At 37.5% G+C, this 20,146-nt stretch overlaps 1 protein-coding gene across 1 annotated transcript in view; it reads right to left on the bottom strand.

Annotated features, from left to right (window-relative positions):
* Nucleotides 1-16,536: 16,536 nt before the first annotated feature.
* DCHS2 (dachsous cadherin-related 2) overlaps nt 16,537-20,146 on the bottom strand; it is a 346,741-nt gene continuing 343,131 nt past the window's right edge. The window contains exon 20 of the mRNA XM_052655032.1: nt 16,537-19,163. Within this exon, the coding sequence (XP_052510992.1) occupies nt 16,537-19,163 (2,627 nt within the window). The remainder of the gene's footprint in view (nt 19,164-20,146) is intronic.

The following is a 20,146-nucleotide window of genomic DNA, read 5'->3' as shown; positions in this document are numbered from 1 at the left end:
AATATTGCTCTTTTTAGCATCAGACCTTGCTTCCATCACCAGTCACAGCCACAATTTGGTGCTAAGAAGGTTTATTCCTAAGTATTTTATTCTTTGTGTTGCACTATTAAATGGGATTGTTTCCTTAATTTCTCTTTCTGATCCTTTGATATTAGTGTATAATAATGCAAAAGATATATGTGTTTTGATTTTGTATCCTGTAACTTTACCAAATTTATTATAAGCTGTAGCAGTTTTATGGTGGCATCTTTCGGATTTTCTACGTATAGTATCATGTCATCTGCAAAAGAGACAGTTTTAATTCTTCTTTTCCAATTTGAATCCCTTTAATTTCTTTTTCTTCTTTTACTGGCGTGGTTAGGGCTTCCAAAACTATGTTGGATAATAGTGGCAATAATGGGCATCCTTATCTTGTTCCTAATCTTAGAGGAAAGGCTTTCAGTTTTTCACCATTGAGAATAATCTTTGCTGTGTGTTTGTCATATATGGCCTTTATTATGTTGATGTCAGTTACTTCTATGGCCACTTCTTGGAGAGGTTTTACAAAAAAAGAGTGTTGAATTTTGTCAGAAGGTTTTTCTGCATCTATTGAGATGATCATGTGGTTTTTATTCTTCGATTTATGATATCTTTTTCTAGTTTTGGTGTCCAGGTGATGGTGGCTTTCTAGCATGAGCTTGTAAGTGATCCTCTCTCTGCAACTTTTTGGAAGAGTTTGAGAAGGGTAGGCGCTAACTCTTCTCTAAATGTTTGATAGAATTTGCCTTGGAAACCATCTGATCTAGACGTTTGTTTGTTGGGAGATTCTTAGCTACCGTTTCAATTACTTGTGATTGGTCTGTTCATATTTTCTATTTCTCCTTGCTTCAGTCTTGGAAGTTTGTACGTTTCTGAGCATTTTTCCATTTCTTCCAGGTAGTCCATTTTATTAGTATACAGTTGCTTATAGTAGCCGCTTATGATCCTTTGTATTTCTGCTACGTCAGTTGTAACCTCCTTTTTGATTTATAATTTCATTGATTTCAGTCCTTTCCCTTTTTTCTTGATGAGTCTGGCTAAAGTTTTTTCAGTTTTGTTTATCTTCCCAAAGAGCCAACTTTTAGTTTCATTTATCTTTGCTATAATTTTCTTTATTTCTATATCATTTATTTTTTTTCTAATCTTTATTGTTTTTTCTCTTTCTACTAACTTTGGGTTTTGTTTATTCTTCTTTCTCTAGTTGCTTTAGGTGTAAGTATACATTGTTTATTTGAGATTTTTCTTGTTTCTGAAGTGGGATTGTATAAACTTTCCTTTTAGAACTGCTTTTGCTGCATCCCATAGGTTTCAGGTTATCATGTTTTTGTTGTCATTTGTTTCTAAATTTTTTTTAAATTTCCTCTTTGATTTCTTCAATGATCCATTGGTTATTTAGTAGCATATGTAACTACTAAATTTAGCTGAATTAGTTTAGCCTTCATATCTTTGTGGTTTTTTTTTCTTTCTTTTTTTATGTCGCTGATCTCTGATCTCATAGTGTTGTGGTCTCAAAAATGCTTCATATGAGTTCAAGTTTCTTAAATTTCCCGAGGCTTGATGTGTGACTCACAATTTGATCTATCCATGTGAATTGAGAAGAAATTGTATTCTATTGCTTTCAGATGGAATGCCCTGTATTTATCAGTTAAGTCTAGCTGGTCTAATGTGTCATTTAAGAGTTATGTTTCCTTAGTAAGTTTCTACAGGATGATTTGTTCATTGATGTAAGTGAAGTGTTCAAGTCCTCCACTATTTTTATGTTACTATTGATTTCCCTTTTTGTGGCTGTTGGCATTTGCTTTATATATTGAGGTGTTCCTTTGTTGGGTACATATATATTTATGTTTGTTATATCTTCTTTGTGGGTTAATCCCTTGATTATTGTAGTATCCTTCCTTTTCTCTTATAATAGTCTTTATTTTAAAGTCCATTTTTGTATGATATGAGTATTGCTACTCTAGTTTTCTTTTAATTTCTGTTTGTATGGAATATCTTTTTTCATCTCCTCACTTTCAGTCTGTATGTGCCCTAGGTCAGAATTGGGTCCCTTGTAGACAGCATAGATATGGGTCTCATTTTTGTAACCATTCAGTCAGTCTGTGTCATTTGGTCAGAGTATTTATTCCATTTACATTTCAGATAATTATTGATATGAATGTTCCTATTACCATTTTCTTTTCTTTTTTTTTTTTTTCTGAATTTTTTTTTTATTTTACATGTACTCTTGAAAGATATTTTGCAAAATATACAATTCTGTCTTCTGGCTGCAATTGTTTCCAATGACAAGTTAGAAGTCATATTTATTGTTATCTCCCTATATGTAAGATCTGCTCTCTAGATTCTGGAGAAGGCAATGGCAACCCACTCCAGTACTCTTGCCTGGAAAATCCCATGGACTGAGGAGCCTGGTAGGCTACAGTCCATGGGATTGCAAAGAGTCAGACATGACTGAGAGGCTTAATTTCACTTACCATTTTCTTAATTGTTTTGTATTTGTCTTTTTAGGCTTTTTTTTTTTTTTTCCTCTTGTGTTTTCTGCCTAGAGAAGTTCTTTTAGCTTATGTTGTAAATCTGGTTTGGTGGTGCTGAACTCTTAGTTTTTGCTTGTCTATAAAGGTTTTGATTTCTCTATCGAATCTGAATGAAATCCTTCCTGGGTAGAGTAACCTTGGTTGTAGGTTTCCCCCTTTCATAACTTAAGATATATCTTGCCACTCCCTTCTGGCTTGCAGTTTCTGCTGATAAATCATTTGATAACCTTATGATAATTCCTTTGTATGTTAATTTTTGCTTTTCCCTAGCTGCTTTTTACGATTTTTCTTTGCACTTATTTTTCATTAGTTTCATTAATATGTGTCTCCATATTTTTCTCTATTTTTTAAAAAAATCATAGATGGAACTCTCTGCACTTTCTGGATATGGGTGAATATTTCCTTTCCCATGTTAGGAAATTTTTTTTATTATAATCTTTTCAAACGTATTCTCAGACCCTTTCTCCTCTTCTGAGACCCCCCTGTAATTCAAATGCTGGTTTGTATAATGTCCTAGATGTCTCTGAGACTGTCCTCATTTCTTTTCCTTCTTTATTCTGCCCCATGGAAGTTATTTTCACCATTCTATACTCCAGCTCACTTATCCATTCTTTTGTCTCAGTTATTCTGGTGTTGATTTCTTCTAGTATATTTTTCATCTCGGTTATTGTGTTGTTTATCACTGTTAATCTGTTCTTTACTTCTTGTTAAATATTTTTTGTATCTTCTTGATCCATGCCTCCATTTTATTTCCAAGATTTTGGATCAATCATTTTTACTGTCATTACTCTGAATTATTTTTCAGATAGGTTGCCTATTTCCTCTTCGTTTATTTGGTCTTGCGGTCCAGGAACTTGTAGAGGCTTCCTACTGGGAGTGACTGGTGCCTGCAGTTTGGTGGGTAGAGCTGAGTCTTTTCCCTCTGATGGGCAGGGCTACCTTAAGTGGTATGTTTTGGGGTGTCTGTGAGCTTCGCATGACTTTAGGCAGATTTTCTGCTGATGGTTTTGGGCTATGTTCCTGTCTTGCTAGTTGTTTGGCTGCAGCATCCAGTACCATTGCCTGCAGATATTTAAGTAGAGCCAAGCCTTGGTGTTCATATGGAGACCTCCAAGTGAGGTCTAATATTCCTTGGGGCTGGGAATTCTTTGGCTGTTCAGTCCTGGCTCTTACTCCCAAGTCTCACCCTGACCTCTGGCTAGGTAACCAAGCCTCTGCAAGCTAAGCAACATTGCAAAAAAAAAAAAAAAAGAAGAAGAAGAAGAAAATAAAACAAACAAAACCAAAGACAAATGATAAAACTAAAACTAAACAAAAAAACAAAACGAAACAAAACTACAGAATAACCAAAGAACCCTAAAACAAAAACAAAGAATAAAAGCAAAGCTAATGAAAACAAAAATCAGAAAAGAAACTAAAAACAAAAAGCAAAGAAAACATGCAAAAATGATTAAAAAACAAAACAAAGCAGAGAAACAAAAACAAGGAAAAACATGAAACAACCAAAAAGTAAAGAAAATTGAAAATAGAAAAATTGAGACTATAATAAATCTTTTTAAAAAGTAAAGAAAAAATAATAGAAAAAAATAAAAACCAACAGCAGAACAAAACAAAATCAACAAGCAAAATAATAGTAACATTTTCCTAAGGGATGTTTCCCCAAGGTTGCTGCTGTCAATGTTCCCTGCATCTCAGTGAGCTGCAGCTAACCCCTGCCTCCCCAGGAGGTGCTCTAGTTCCTCTAGGTAGGTCCTTGGAGCTGCTCTAGGCACTGTAGAGGCAGCTTACACTTTGACATGGCCCAACCCTTGCATGCATGTGCCCCTAAAATACTAACTGCTAAAGTTAGACCAGTCTCGGTTTTGGTAGCACTCATCCATTCAGATATTTTGTAGATTCAGGGTTTTTCAAGCAGTTCATAGGGATTCAATCTGGGGCTTGTGCAGCTAGAAATTTCCATTTTTCTTCCTTAGTCACACAGCCCCTGATGCTCAGTTTTAGTTTTAGCCCCACATATGCATGTGGGACACACTCAGGCATCTATTCCCTGCCCAAGTGAGAGCGGGTGGAGGCAAAGCTGAATGGGGCACTCTGACTGATTAGGGCAATTACTCAGGCTGGAGAGAGATAAAGCGGCCACATCTGGGGTGTGTGTAAGACCCTGTGCAGCAGAGACAAGCAGGAAGTTGTCATGGACTGGGACATCCTCACTCTGGTTGGAGTCCCTCCACTGTCTGTGGAGGTAGGGACTGGCAGGTAGGGAAGGGAGTTGCAATGGTGGCCCCACCCCTTGTGCACCTCTCAACAATGGCACCTAATTTCCAAGGCAGACAACACTTCCTCTAGGAAAACTTCCAGCCTCAGAACCCCTCTCTGATATCCCCCCGGTTGTCTCTGTACAGCCAATAGTGGTCCTCTCCCCAGATCTGCTCTTCTAACTCCACACTTTAGCTCTCAGCCCCTGCCAGCATTGGTAGCTTCCTGTTTGGGGCTGGTGTTCCCAGGGCTGATTCCATAGGGGGCTTTGGTGTGGGCAATTTGCACAGGCACAGCAGGGTCAAAACTGGTTTTGGTGGTAGCAGCATTCAGGACCCTGGAGTCTGTGCAGGCAGAGGAAGCCTTGGCTTGAGGAATGGGTGAGTCTGCTCAGATGGGTACTTCTCCCAAGGCAGGGGCCGGCAGGTGGGGAAGGAGGGCCTGCAGGTGGGGAAGGTGGTGGCAATGGTGTCCCTGCCCCTTGTGTGCCACTCAGTGACGGCACCTTGCATCTATAGTGCTTTGGACTTCCTCTGAAATTATTCCTGGTTGTGAAGCTCCTAAGTTCTGTCCCTTCTGGCTTTCTCTTTGCAGCCAATGATGTTCTCCTCCCTGCATCCACTCTCCAAACCCCGCTTTCCAGCATCCGGCCCCTGTCTGCAGCAGGAGACACACAGCTCAGGTGGGGTGTACAGGGCAGCAGCACAGACCATGCGCACAGTTCTTCTTTTGTTCTGCCCTCCACAGACAGGTTGCTGCATTTCCCTGTGATCCTCCGAAGGTCCCTGTATGCCCCCAGCTGATTTCCCTGCCAGGAATGGGCTTTTCTGAGTGCAGAAACCTCTCTTAACCTTTAGTCCCCCATCAGAGGTGCTGGTCCCCTCCCATTTCCTCTTTTCTTTATTTCATCCTAACTGGTTGCACGGGTAGGGGGTGGTTTCTTATACTTTTAGGTGTCCAAGGTCTTCCTCTATTGGCCAGTGGGTGCTCTGTGAGAACTTCCATTTGTTAATGTATTCTTGATATACTTGTGAGGAGGGATGAATTCCATATCCTCCCATTCCACCATCTTGGGCCCTCCTTTGAACAGTTATTTTAAAGTCTATGTGGGATAATGTCAATATATGGGTCTCCTGTATGTTTGTTTCTACTATAATTTTTTTCTTTAATTTTGATTACATAAGCCTTGTCTTCAGTACACCTAGCCATTTTGGATTTAATCATGGCTATTATGAATAATCACAAGGATTCTGAATAATTTTATTCTCTATAGGAGACTAAATATTAGTTTTGGCAACCAGTTAGAGTACAGAAAGGGCTTTCCAGGTGGCTCAGTATTCAAGAATCTGCCTACAGTGCAGGAGACCCAGGTTTGATCCCTGGGTCAAGAAGATCCCCTGGAGAAGGGAATGGCTCCAGTATTCTTGCCTGGAGAATCCTGTGCATAGAGGAGCTGGTGTGCTACAGTCCATGGGGCTGTAAAGAGTCAGACAAGACTGAGTGACCCACACTTTCACTTCAGAGTAGAGACATATCACCATGAAGAAATATAGAATTGATTTTATTCAAAATTTGGCTACAGACTTTGTGAGGGCTTGCATTTTCTGATTTACCCTTACTCCTGGGGCAGCTTTCTGGAAGTTCCAGTTTATTTACTGATGTATTTATCAGAACTCCCACTCCTTAGTAGGATTTTAATATTTGCCTCCATAAAACTTCCAGTGGCTGCTTTTAGCTTCTTGACCTTGGAGTTGACATTTTCCACTCAGCCGCAAGAGGGTTTGGGGCACAGTACATCAGTACGTGTCTGTGTTTCTGTTTTCTGTTTTTCTGTTCTCCCCAGGAACATGGTTTCTCTCATATTTACTGGCTTGGTTGCCTCTTACACACACATATATAAAATTGTTTCTTTTTCTCCTATCTTTCTTATTCTTATTCAATTTTTTGCTTATTCTCAGCAAGAGAACTGTTATATAACAAGTTAATTCATCACTAAAGGAAGCCTTCAAATGCACATGGGTTCATTTCTTGGTTTTCTATTCTGTTCTATTAGTCTATCTAGTCATGCACCAATACCAGTTTACTATAGAGAACTTTATAATGTATTTTTATATCTGGTAGGGTTAATGCTTCTGTGGACACTTGTATACACAAACACACACAGACACAGTTCATTTTTTCCAGTGTCTTTTAGTTATTCTTGCTTATTATTCCAAATAAATTGTGTTTTCAAGTTATTTAACTCCAGAAAAAAGTGATACATGTTTGGGTCAGGTTAAATTTATAAATTTATTCGCAAACAACTGAGATATTTCTAAGCATTGAATCTATTAAAAATATTTATGTCTCTTCTGTGTCTTTCATATAACTTTACACATATGAATGTTAGGTATATTTTTGTTAAGGTTTTACTAAGATTTTTTTTTTCTGTTGTAAATGCAGTCTTCTCTTCCATTTATCTTTTTTGTATTTTTTTAATTTTATTTTTACTTTATTTTACTTTACAGTACTGTATTGGTTTTGCCATACATTGACATGAATCTGCTACGGGTGTATACGAGCTCCCAATCCTGAATCCCCCTCCCACCTCCCACCCCATATCTCTGGATCAACCCCATGCACCAGACCCAAGCATCCTGTATCCTGTATCGAACATAGACTGGCACTTCGTTTCTTACATAATAGTATACATGTTTCAATGCCATTCTCCCAAATCATCCCACCCTCTCTCTCTCCCTCACAGTCCAAAAGTCCGTTCTATACATCTGTGTCTATTTTGCTGTCTCACATACAGGGTCATCATTGCCACCTTTCTAAATTCCATATATATGTGTTAGTATACTATATTGGTGTTTTTCTTTCTAGCTTACTTCACTCTGTATAATCAGCTCCAGTTTCATCCATCTCATTAGAACTGATTCAAATGTATTCTTTTTAATGGCTGAGTAATACTCCATTGTGTATATGTACCACAGCTTTCTTATCCATTCATCTGCTGATGGACATCTAGGTTGTTTCCATGTCCTGGCTGGATGTGAAGGGTATTGACTTTTGATGCTTATATATTAATGTTATATCTTATAACTTTACTGAATTCTTTCATTGTTTATAATAATTTTGAATCAATTAGTTTGACTTCTAGAAATACATAATATAATAGTTTTACCTTGTTCTTTCCAATTCTTATTTCTAATTCCTTTCTTGTTTAATTCTATAGACAAATTTCTACAGTATAAGATTTTGGTGGAGATAGTAGGCATATTGCTCCTGGCTTTTGCAACAAACAGTCTATAGTATTTTTGTTGGGGATCATACTGGCTTTTGGATTAGATAAGATTTTGTCTTTTTAAGGAAGTATCCATTATATGTAAGTGTCCATTCATGACTACCAAGTGCTATTCAAAATAGATGTTGTATTATGTTATGTACCTTTTTTCCATTTAAGTAAATGTTCACATTATTTTTTCTCCATATTAATACGATGAATTATATTGATGGATGTCTTAATAATTATCTCTGTTTTTCTAAAATGTGTCTCATGTAGAGTACAAATTTTTAATGTATTGTTAATTCTTTTTGCTAATATTTAAGAATTTTGCATACTTATATAAGTGAGAATAGATTGTATTTTTAATGTGTTTTATTTTTCAGGTTTTGATATTAATTCTCTATTTAATTCATTATTTTCTGATGATCTAATATTTCTGGGTTTGGTAAAATTTCATTATCAAAATATCTGTGGGGAAGATTCTTTATATCTTTATTTCATCTTCTAAATTCATTCTGTTAAGATTTTTACTGGGATCAATTTTTGTAATTTGTATTTTCCTAGAAAACTATTTCTCTTAGCATTTCAAAAGAATTTGTGTAGAGTTGGGCAGAAAAGTCTCTTTCAATCTAACTTTTTTCATATGGCAGTTATCCATTACTCCCTCTTTTCTATTTCTTTTGTATATTATTTTCTTATATACTATTTTCTAATTTTCTCATTTTAACTGATTTAATTTAGTTGACTTTTAAACAACCAGATTTATCAGTTCATAAGCTCTGTGGGCTTCTTTTTGTTTTATAGCTCATCAATGTCTGGTTTACCTTAGTTTCTTCTAATGCCAATACCCTTTGCTCACAGTTTGTATCTATAAGGCAATTAATTAGCATTCTATTTCCACGTACTCTTCCTTTCTTCCCTCATTTTTGAAGTTGTAATTTATTTACATGGTCAGGGCATATATTAAGCATATACTATGCTACCACCTCAATATCCACTATCAGCTCTACATTTAAATATATTTAATGTCCTTATGGTGAACCTTTCCCAGAACTCATTTCCTAGTTGATTCTTTAGAATTATTCCTTGAGGTCTTGCATATTTATAGCCTCATTGATGATATATACACTTAGAGGTAAGTTTAGCTAGATATAAAATTTTGGCCTACATTTTCTTTAAGTATCTTAAATATGCAACCCCACAGTCTTCTGGCTTCAAATACTATTGTTGCAAAGTAAATCAGTCTCACATTCTTTACATTGTAAATGACTTGGCTTTTTTATCTAGGAGCCCAAAGCATATATTATTATCACTGATTGGATTTTCCCTGGTATATCTTTTCAACATGTAAATTTAAATTTTTTGTCTGGAAAGCACTATTGAATTACAATTTTTCTGCTTCATGTCTTTGGTTTTCTTCTCAAGGAATGAAATATACACATGAATTGAATCATTTTTCCCCAGGCTGCTAATTTTATCATCACTAATTCTTTTTATATTTTTAACAAATTCTACTTGATTTTTTTTTCTTTTCATTCCTTTTTTCTTACCATAGTTTCATTGATTTCTATTGACTTTTTTCCTTCTAATTTGTGCTGTGCTGTGCAAAGTCACTTCAATTGTGTCTGACTCTTTGCAGCCCTATGGACTGAAGCCCACCAGGCTCCTCTGTCTATGAGATTCTCCAAGCAAGAATACTGGAGTGGGTTGCCACATCCTTCTCCATCCTTCTAGTTTAGCCTTCTGATTTTTCTTTTATCTTAAATTATCTATTGGGCTCTTTTTTCTAATAGCTTGTAGCAAGTCGTTTCGTCTCTGAAGTTTTCTGACTGATTATAGAACCTATATAGTTTTTTATTGTCTTCTTAGTTTTTTTAAATTTTTTAGCTAGTTTTGAAATATCAAGTCACAATTTTCTTTGGACTTTTTGCCATAATTTTTCTTGTGCGTCTTCACTGTCCATTGTTATCATTCAGAGAATTAGTCCTTTTGCTTACAATGTATCTCACACTGAAATTATTTTCTGTTATTCACGCTTTATAGAGATGGATTTTCCTTGTTTTAGAAGGTTATCATATCTGGTGACAGGCCAGAATAGTTTTTCTAGATTCATAGCTGTAAGACTCCTCTTCTTACTTCTGCAAATCACTTATAAGTAAGAGGTTTTTGAACCCTCTGCTTCCTCTGGTCCCCCTCTTCTGGTGTCCAGAATTTCTTTCCCTTTACCAGCCGTGTGAATTTGAGCCCTGCTGTTGGTAGACTTAGCGTAGACTTCTGCTCTTCTCGGAGGAGCCTGCTGGGCGGCGGTCCACGGGACCATGAAGAGTCGGACACGACTGAGCGACTTCAGTTTCACTTTTCACTTTCATGCACTGGAGAAGGAAGTGGCAGCCCACTCCAGTGTTCTTGCCTGGAGATTCCCAGGGCTGGGGGAGCCTGGTGGGCTGTCGTCTATGGGGTTGCACAGAGTCGGACATGACGGAAGCAACTTAGCAGCAGCAGCAGCAGCAGCAGCAGCAGCAGCAGCAGGAGTCAATTTGGTCAGGCATTTTTGAAAACTCTGGGGACCCATACATACCTGCATAGTCTAACTTTCCTTAGTCTTTCTATGTTAATCTACAAAGCAGGTGCTCTATACTCCTTTCCCCGTTTGGGCAGTTAATCTCAGACCTGTGCTAGGTTTCTATTTCAAGGATGGATCTTTCCTTGAATAGGTGAGTATTTGCTGGTGATTCCTTGTTCTCTGGCTCAGAGAAAATCAGAAATCTCTCCTTTGCTCCCCTGTGTTACTGCTACTAATTGATGCTTTTTATTTTTCTGCTCATATAGGAGTACATCAAGACTGCATATTGTCACCCTGCTTATTTAACTTATATGCAGACTACATCATGAGAAACGCTGGGCTGGAAGAAACACAAGCTGGAATCAAGATTACTGGGAGAAATATCAGTCACCTCAGATATGCAGATGACACCACCCTTATGGCAGAAAGTGAAGAGGAAATAAAAAGCCTCTTGATGAAAGTGAAAGCAGAGAGTGAAAAAGTTGCCTTAAAGCTCAACATACAGAAAACGAAGATCATGGCATCTGGTCCCATCACTTCATGGGAAATGGATGGGGAAACAGTGGAAACAGTGTCAGATTTTATTTTTTGGGGCTCCAAAATCACTGCAGATAGTGATTGCAGCCATGAAATTAAAAGATGCTTACTCCTTGGAAGGAAAGTTATGACCAACCTAGATAGCTATATTCAAAAGCAGAGACATTACTTTGCCGACTAAGGTCCGTCTAGTCAAGGCTATGGTTTTTCCTGTGGTCATGTATGGATGTGAGAGTTGGACTGTGAAGAAGGCTGAGCACTGAAGAACTGATGCTTTTGAACTGTGGTGTTGGAGAAGACACTTGAGAGTCCCTTGGACTGCAAGGGGATCCAACCAATCCATTCTGAAGGAGATCAACCCTGAGATTTCTTTGGAAGGAATGATGCTAAAGCTGAAACTCCAGTACTTGGCCACCTCATGCGAAGGGTTGACTCATTGGAAAAGACTCTGATGCTGGGAGGGATTGGGGGCAAGAGGAGAAGGGGACGCCCGAGGATGAGATGGCTGGATGGCATCACTGACTCGATGGACATGAGTCTGAGTGAACTCTGGGAGTTGGCATGACAGGGAGGCCTGGCATGCTGCGATTCATGGGGTCACAAAGAGTCGGACACGACTGAACAACTGAACTGAAGATATTCTATAATATTTTGATAGGCTCTTTACATTGACTTTCTCTCTCTCCTATGACTGGTTAAAAATCACAGAACTATGTTAGAATTCCCACCTAATGGGATTAAGGCTTAAGTGCTGCACCTTCACACTATGACCCACTCTGTGCCCATTCACATGTGTGCTCATTCATTCTAAGAACATCTGTATTTCATAATACAGGTGGAGACCAGGCCTTGGCCCTGAGGGTTTGCTATCTAACAAACAAACCATGCATTTAGTTTTCTAACCAAAATAATTCTTTCTCATTCAAGAGATGCACTTGTGCATCTGTTACTTATTTGATATGCTTTTCCTTCTCTCCTACTCACTTCACAGTTTTGGTTTAGGAAATATATTGGGTGAAATGAGGAAAATTATATAGACCAAAATAGTAGGAAGTGCTAAATTGTCATTAATTAAATAGCCAAGTGTCTAAGAGGAAGAAATAGCCTGAAGCCATTTGTGGCTGATTCTTTCTAAGGTTGCCATAATTTTGTTTCTAATAGACAACTTTCTTTGATGTATACAGAATTAAAATAATTTATGTCACCAGAATTCAAATAAAATTGATTATACTTGAGAACACACTATTGATTATGTCTATATGTGGTTGAAAAGTTAAGTAATATATAATTTTTTAATATAAAATCCCAACTACCAAGCAAGCACTCATTTTTAAAAAGAATGAGCTACTGGGAAAAAAGACTAGGTATTAAAATTCCAAATTCTGTCCCAGCTTCCATTATATGGGATAAAGTTATCTACTCAAAATAGTGGCTCTTACAATGCCAAGGTTATGTAGAGTGGGGAATAAGGTAAGGCAATCATTCTATTTTTTAAACTCACCCCACACCCTTAAAAAAAAGACCCAAACCACAACAAATTCAAGTGATTATGGTCAAATGTATTCTAGTTCATTGTTGCCTAGCTTTAGGTTCACAACTTGAGAAACCTAAATTTTCAGATGATGGAGGGAAAGACTTGAATAGGAAGAAGGTGGAAAGAAATTTTTTTAAAAAGAGAGAGATTCCTCAACAGGATGAACTTACAAAGGGCAAGTGACTCAGCAAAATCTTCACATGTAAAAACTTCAGAAGTCTTTACCTTTTGCATTCTGGCATTTCTCTACCCATGCCCTAAATTATCCCTTTTCAGCTTTGACCCTCTGTTTTCTTTTCTGTCCTTTGTTCTTTCTCTCCTTCCCTTCTTTTCTTCCTCCATCTTTGTAATGGATGGAAGCTAGTTTCAGTGACTCACACTGTAATGCCCAGTTTGGGTTATAAATAAAGCTTCTGCAGCTTCCCTGATCCTGGAATTCCTCTTGGACAGAATGATTATCCATACAAACTCTCTCCAGCTGTGGCCAAACAGATAGCTCTATTCTTTGAGCTCAGCTAAGACAAACCCAATGAGCTTATCCATAACATCACATGTCCACTTCATATCGTTCATTGCTCTGCAGTGGGTTAACATCTTAGATCCTTTTAGTTATGTCTTGCATTTTTTTAAAGTTAAGGTATGTGTAAAATGTCAAAAAAAAAAAAAAAAACAAAGTAACAAGACATGTTTGGATGGAAATAATTTTTAAATTAATAATTTGCATTACCATAACTTCTAGAAAACACAGTAAGCGGGGGCTCTGAAACTGAGGGTAAATGTTCTGAGAAACTTTTTCACCTGGACATCTATCATGGACCAAGTGTGCACACTTGTAAGCAACTGGTAGCTTACAGTGCATTTTAATATTTTTATAGAACAGTTAAATTATCAAATCCCTGAAGATGCAGCATTTTCCCTTTCTTTGCCTAGGAATCTGTTTTGGAAGCTAATTCAATGATTACTACTAGGACATGGAATTTTTATATTCATTTGGTCCTGATTTACACCAGTATTTTTAAGACTGCCAACAAGAAAGTCCAGAATTTTAGTCAGCCAAAATTCCACAAGAGACAACTGTCTTTTATTTTATAGCTTATGAATTTGGGGCTTAATATGATTTTCCACTAACAAGTTCTGTACCCCCTCCAGAGTGCGAAAGCTGGTGTGTAGATCAGCAAAGTAACACAGAACATATGAGGCAAGTTAATATTAAACTTGAAGAAAAACTATACAAATTATATTGTTTACTTAGGAAAAAAGCACTCTAGTTGAAAGGGCTGACATATGATTTATTGCAAACACTTAACCAGCATGTTCACATTTTTACTCTCAACTCTACTGTAACGGTCATTTGGAGGTGGTGCAGCACAGATACTGTATTAATAAAGTCATCAATTAAAAATCCACTAGATGTTGGTAAGGAATAGCACTAAATATTTCATGGCTTGTGTTTTTATTAAATGTTTAGGAAAAATGCAGAGTCATGTCCAGAATGAGTAAGAAAACCACAGGCAAATAACTTATGGAAGAGTTAGCTAGGTAACTTTTTAAGTGTAAATAATGAAGAAGCTGTCTAATTAAAAACAACAAAATGGTCTTTGTTATGAGAAATAATCCTGTTGCCAAGCAAAACTTCCATGTATGGCTATATCAGCTGAGTGTGTGCTCCTCAGCTCTGTCTCATCACAACAGAGATTTGGGGCGACGGACATGAAAGCCCTTGGCGCGTCACAGCTCTCGGGTCCTGGACAGACTGGTACAGCTCTTAGACAAATCAGTGTTACAGCTCTATTTTATTTAGAAAATAGGGGGCAAATCCATCCTCGAGGCGTGAGGGCATGTTTTTACATGTTTTCCCCTCCCCTGGGCCTGCCCTATGTAAACTGGGCTAGCCAGGACTGCTGTTTGTTCTACCTGAGGTCCTCACTCCAGTCCTCAGACCTTCCTTTGTTCTATTTTCACGGGCTTTTCCCTTCTTTGTCTTTTAGCCACCGCCATTCTGGACTCCTGTTTCCTATTCTAACTACCTAACAGTTAGAAGAGGAAATCAATACAGTCTTTCTTCATATGCTCAAAGAAATCTTTTGAAGGAAATCAAAGAGAGAATAAACATTGGAATGCTGAAGTAACTGTTATTATTATCTTTATGAAAAACTAAGAAATCTTCTTCCCAAGATGCCAGAGAAAAAGACAGACAGGCATTCATCTTTTACTATTTAACTGTTCCATACCTAAATCACTTTCCCTAGGATTCCAGCCGTCTTAAAAAGCCTTCGTGTTTCATACAACTTCTAGTATATAACTGATAAAATCAGCATAGGAAGCCTCATAATTATTTATCTATAAAACTAGATATCAAACATGTCATCTTACAGTGTTTCTCAGTAAAGACACATTAGTTATTTCACATAACTTTACAGATGAGGCCTACTGAAAGAAAACATAAAGAAAATGTTTCTCTAGATGAATCCCATAGTAACTGCTAAGAAAACCACAGCAGATGCCCTCTAGATTTGATGTTAGACCCCTAAACTCTTTCAAAGCCTGGACACGTTACCTACTATGGATGACTTCTGGACAAGCCTCATCAGGATGTGCTCTGCTTTCTTGGAAGGGATAAGAATCTCCAATGAATTCCCTTGTTTATCAGACAGAAAGAGATAGCAGTATATACATATTTGAGCACCAAACTACACCACTATATTTCTGAACTAGTAGCTGGACAAAACAAAATTATTTTAACCATGTTGACAAGCTGCTATATCTAATGACTGTTAAAACTAAATATAAATATGAACAAATGGGAGAAAGACTTCTGACATCTATTATTTACTTTTATAATAAGAATATTTATATAAAATCATTAAAATATGTTGCTAAATTACTATATGAAATTTATTGCCAGCAAATAACATAATTTTACCTTTTAAACTGACATTAAGTGGATAAATTATTTCTCACGTAAAGTTACTGTTTGTAGAAGAACATGAAGAAATATATTCAAATTAATCTTCAAAGGTTAAAGTCTATATCTGTACCATGTTACAAGATCATTTTATTTTTAAAGAAGGCCAAGGAAACACATCTTTGGTGGCAGGCAACCACACACTTATTGCTTTATCAGTACTAGCTCTTCATTTAAAACATGCATTTCTGGTTCATTTAATCACGAATAAATTTATTTTATTTGACACAGAGTTATGACAAATTTCACTCTTAAGTTCTCATTAGATTTCCAAAAGACACCCTACCACATTCAAATTACGGCTAAACTCCACAAGTGTGCTTTATGGAGGAAGTGGAGAAACGCATTTCCAACTATATCAGATCTGCAGCCAATTGCTTCACTTTATAACTTGTTTATCCTTCCAAATTTCCCCTCTCTGTTACTTTCTGTCCTACACTCATTCTTTATTCAGTCGTTACTAATTTTGCTTTATAAATAGCGGTATAATCAGCAGTAATGTGACTAGAATGCAGTATATTATATTTCCATTCTTTTTCATATAAACATTTTGGCAGTCAGTCAAGTTCACTGTGACCTTTGGAAATCTAGCCATACAGAAGACCAGGTATGGCAGAATATACACTACTTAATATATACAAACTTGAATCCTGACAGCAAAATGTAGAGGTTAAAAGACAGAGTAACTTATCATCAAGACTGAAATGAATTTGATAAACTTAAATGAGAGGGTTCTAGAAACCCAGACTAAATTATACCCCTCACTCGTAGATGAATGAACTCCATCTCAAGGAGCTTGCTTTGGAATGTTTTGTCCAGTCATTCGTGACCAATGGGGAGCAGGTGCTCAATATCACCATTGTTTTATATTTCAACTCCATCCGCTGCTTTAGGTTCAAGGCAAGAACCAGCCAAATGTGTCCCAAATAATTCTCCATCTGACAGCAGTGGAGTCATGGCAGGGGTCTGTGTGGTCAGTAGTGAAGGGGATGGGGAAAAACTGGGAGTCATGTCTTCTGGCAGAGAACTGTGATGATAGCAAATGGGGGAGTGTGGGTATTTCTGAAGTACCTCCCTTGAGGTTATGGCTGGCATTCTTGGTGGAACTGCTTTAATCCCAGGTTGGGCTACTGCTGTTATCAAAGGGGGTGGAAAAACAAAATATTTCTTCTCTTTTGGAATGCCAGGCATATGTAAATGCTCATCCTTTAGTTTTGCAATATCATTAAATACAGAGGCAAGAGGTTGGAATTTGGGTTCCCAACTAAGGAGATAATCCCAGGGATATTTCATCATGACATCATGATCAGAGTCTTTCTGGGTTGAGAGAGCTGCACATCCTGCTTCCTGATCACTTGAAATAAAGACAGTCTCTTTTCTGACATCAGCCTGGGTGCCAACTTTTACCTCTCTCTTCTTCAGTGGCTGGGGTAAGACATTATTTTGAACATAGGTCATGCCACAGCCCTCTCCTTGATCTCGTTCCTCAAACATGTGGCTGGTTTCTGCTGTTTCAGCAGTGACTATCACATCAGTTCCCCCAGACAAACAAGAGAGCTGGTCTGAGTCTCTTGGAATCCCAGAGTCTGGCACCCTGGACTCCTGATTACTCAAAGTTGAGTCGGCATCCTTTCTGTAAGGGTGTTCATTTATCCTCTGGATCTCCTTATCTTCTGCAGTCTCTCCTTCCACAGAACAGTGGTCACTGGAGTTTGAGCGCCTGTACAGATGTGCAGTGTCCTTCTCCGTGACTCTTATTAAACTCAACCATCCAGGCGTGCAGTCCACAGGCGCTGCCTTATCACCGCTCTGTTTAGTTTTCTGGAAGGGTTTCAGTGCACTGGCATCCCTGGTGAGTCTCAAATTGATATCTAAGGATGATGATGTTTTCTTTTCTTCATAATTATTTATCACATCTTTTTGTTTATGTTTTAAAATCAGTACAATTAGAATGAAGACAAGCAACAGAAACACTAGAAAGGAGATGGTGAGACTGATCGAAAAGCTGCTAGCTGACCCTGAGGAATGTTTCCCTTCTGAGGAAAAAGACACATTCACAAAAACAGTACAAGATGTAAACTTGGAGTCCAGTTTGGGGCTATGAGCAATTATCTTCATTTCGATGGTGTCTTCTTTGCCGACTTGACTTTTTACTGTGGGAAGTGCTCTACTCAGATAAATATTTCCATTAGTTTTATTTACTGAAAAGAAAGGAGATGGAGTTTCCAGGGAGTAAAGGATGACTCCATCAACACCAGCATCTGCATCTGATGCTTCCACGCTGCCAATCAAATGTCTTACATGACTCTTTTCTGGGAGGTTGAAAAAATATTGATCCTGAGTGAAAATGGGTTCAAACTCATCTATCCCTTCAACATCCACCCAAACCATTAAGGAGGCTGTTGAGCCACCCTTGTCTTTGGCCTGAACTATGAGGCAGTATTTCTTGTCATTTTCATAGTCAAGGACTTGCTGAGCACTAATATCCCCTGTTAAAGGGTCAATGAGGAAGAAGTTATGATCATGTGGCATTTCATGAGGGAGAGGACAGGGTGATACAATAGAATAGGTCATATCTCCATAAGGACCTGCATCAAAATCCAAAGCATGTACGGAACATATGGTGGAGAAAACAGGCAGATTTTCAGGAACAGCACAGTTCAAGTTTGGGAACATAAACTGAGGTGCATGGTCATTGTCATCCAGGACATTGACAAACACAATTGCAAAAGAAAAATGCTTCCTTTCCTCATCTGAAGCTTGGACAGTTAAAATGAATTTTACTGTTTCTTCATAATCTAGTGGTTTAATCAAAGAAAGAACTCCAGTTCTTTCTTCTAAGCAAAAATGCTGCTTCTCATTTCCAGAGGTTAAGTAGTAGCTGACTTCTGCATGTGAGCCCACATCACGGTCACTTGCTGAGACCACAATGATGGGACTCCCTGGAGGGGTACTTTCCTTGATGTGGGCATAATATTCCAGACTGCTGAATGCAGGTGGGTTATCATCCACATCGAGGACTTCTATTGATACAGTGGCTGAGGAACTCAGTGGAGGGCAACCATGGTCAAATGCCAGAAGGACAAGCTCATGACTGGCAGTTGCTTCTCTGTCCAGATGGTGAAGCAACACTAGATAACCAACTTGCTTATAAGAATATTCGGAATGAATAAAACTAGTTTCCACATGGAAATTGTTCTGTGAATTACCACTGATGATAGAATATTCAACATGCGTGTTTTCACGGGTCCAGTCCTGGTCAATGGTTGAGAAGGTGACAAGTGTGCTTCCAACTGGAGTGTCTTCACTTAAGCTAAGATTATAATATTCTACTGCAAACTCAGGGGCATAATTGTTCATATCTTGTATTTCTGTCTCCACTAAGGTAACAGCCTTCAGGTCAGGAAATCCACCATCACTGGCTTCAACAAGAAATCGAATTGTTGATTTTCTCTCCATAAGGAAGACAGGATTGACAGTAAATATTGTGCCTGAAAAACAACACAGCCTTACAATGTTGTGAAATAAAATTTGTCTGATCCTCTTAGTCAGCAAATATTTACTAATATGTAAAGTTATCTGTTAGATGTGTCATTTAAGTGATAACCAAGGGTAACCCTAAATAGAAAGCTTAAATTATTATATTTATACCTCTGTAACACTTAAGATTCAGAAATATTCATGGCATTCACTCAATTAAATATGTGTGCTGCTTAAAGGTTATTTGCCATAATTTTTTTAAAAATTCATTTTTGTATGGTAAGTTGTCCCATTACTACTTTTTAAGGAAAGGTAGCTTCCCAGGTGGCTTAGCAGGTAAAGAATACACTTGCAATGCACGAAATGCAGGAGATATGCGTTCTATACCTGGGTTGGGAATATCCTCTGGAGAAGGAAATGGCAACCCACTCCAGTATTCTTGCCTGGAGAATCCCATAGACAGAGGAGTCTGGAGGGTTACAGTACATGGGGTTACAAAGAGTCAGACATGACTGAGGCAACTGAACACACACATTCTTATTTGAATAATGCATAACCCATTCTACCATCAATAGAAACATGCATAGAGACATTCTGGCATAAATTTTTGGAAATACCAGATGGTACTCATTCGAGTCAAATGAAAGTAGTAAATATAGTAATGCAGACTTAACAACTATCGCTTAATTCTAGACAGGTCTTTCCTAAAGCTATGGGTTTATTCAGCAAGTGGATTTTCCCACTATTGATGAAATATATGTAATATATTTTATCATTTTTAAATCCACATTTTGAAATATATATAATACATTTTATTATTCTAAAATATATGTATGTATGTATGTATGTATGTATGTATGTAAAAATGTTTTTTTTTAAGGTAAATATGCTTTTAGTACAGCCATGAAGAAAGAAAATAAAACAGTATGTTTTAAATGCCACATTTCAGTTAGAGTCCCACTATGAACTCAGCTGACAAGGTAACTGTCAAGAT

The sequence above is a fragment of the Budorcas taxicolor genome, chromosome 17, assembly GCF_023091745.1.
Source record: "Budorcas taxicolor isolate Tak-1 chromosome 17, Takin1.1, whole genome shotgun sequence".
Classification (NCBI taxonomy): Eukaryota; Metazoa; Chordata; class Mammalia; order Artiodactyla; family Bovidae; genus Budorcas; species Budorcas taxicolor.
The sequence above is the reverse complement of the archived record's forward strand: the minus strand, read 5'-3'. Positions and strand labels throughout refer to the sequence as shown.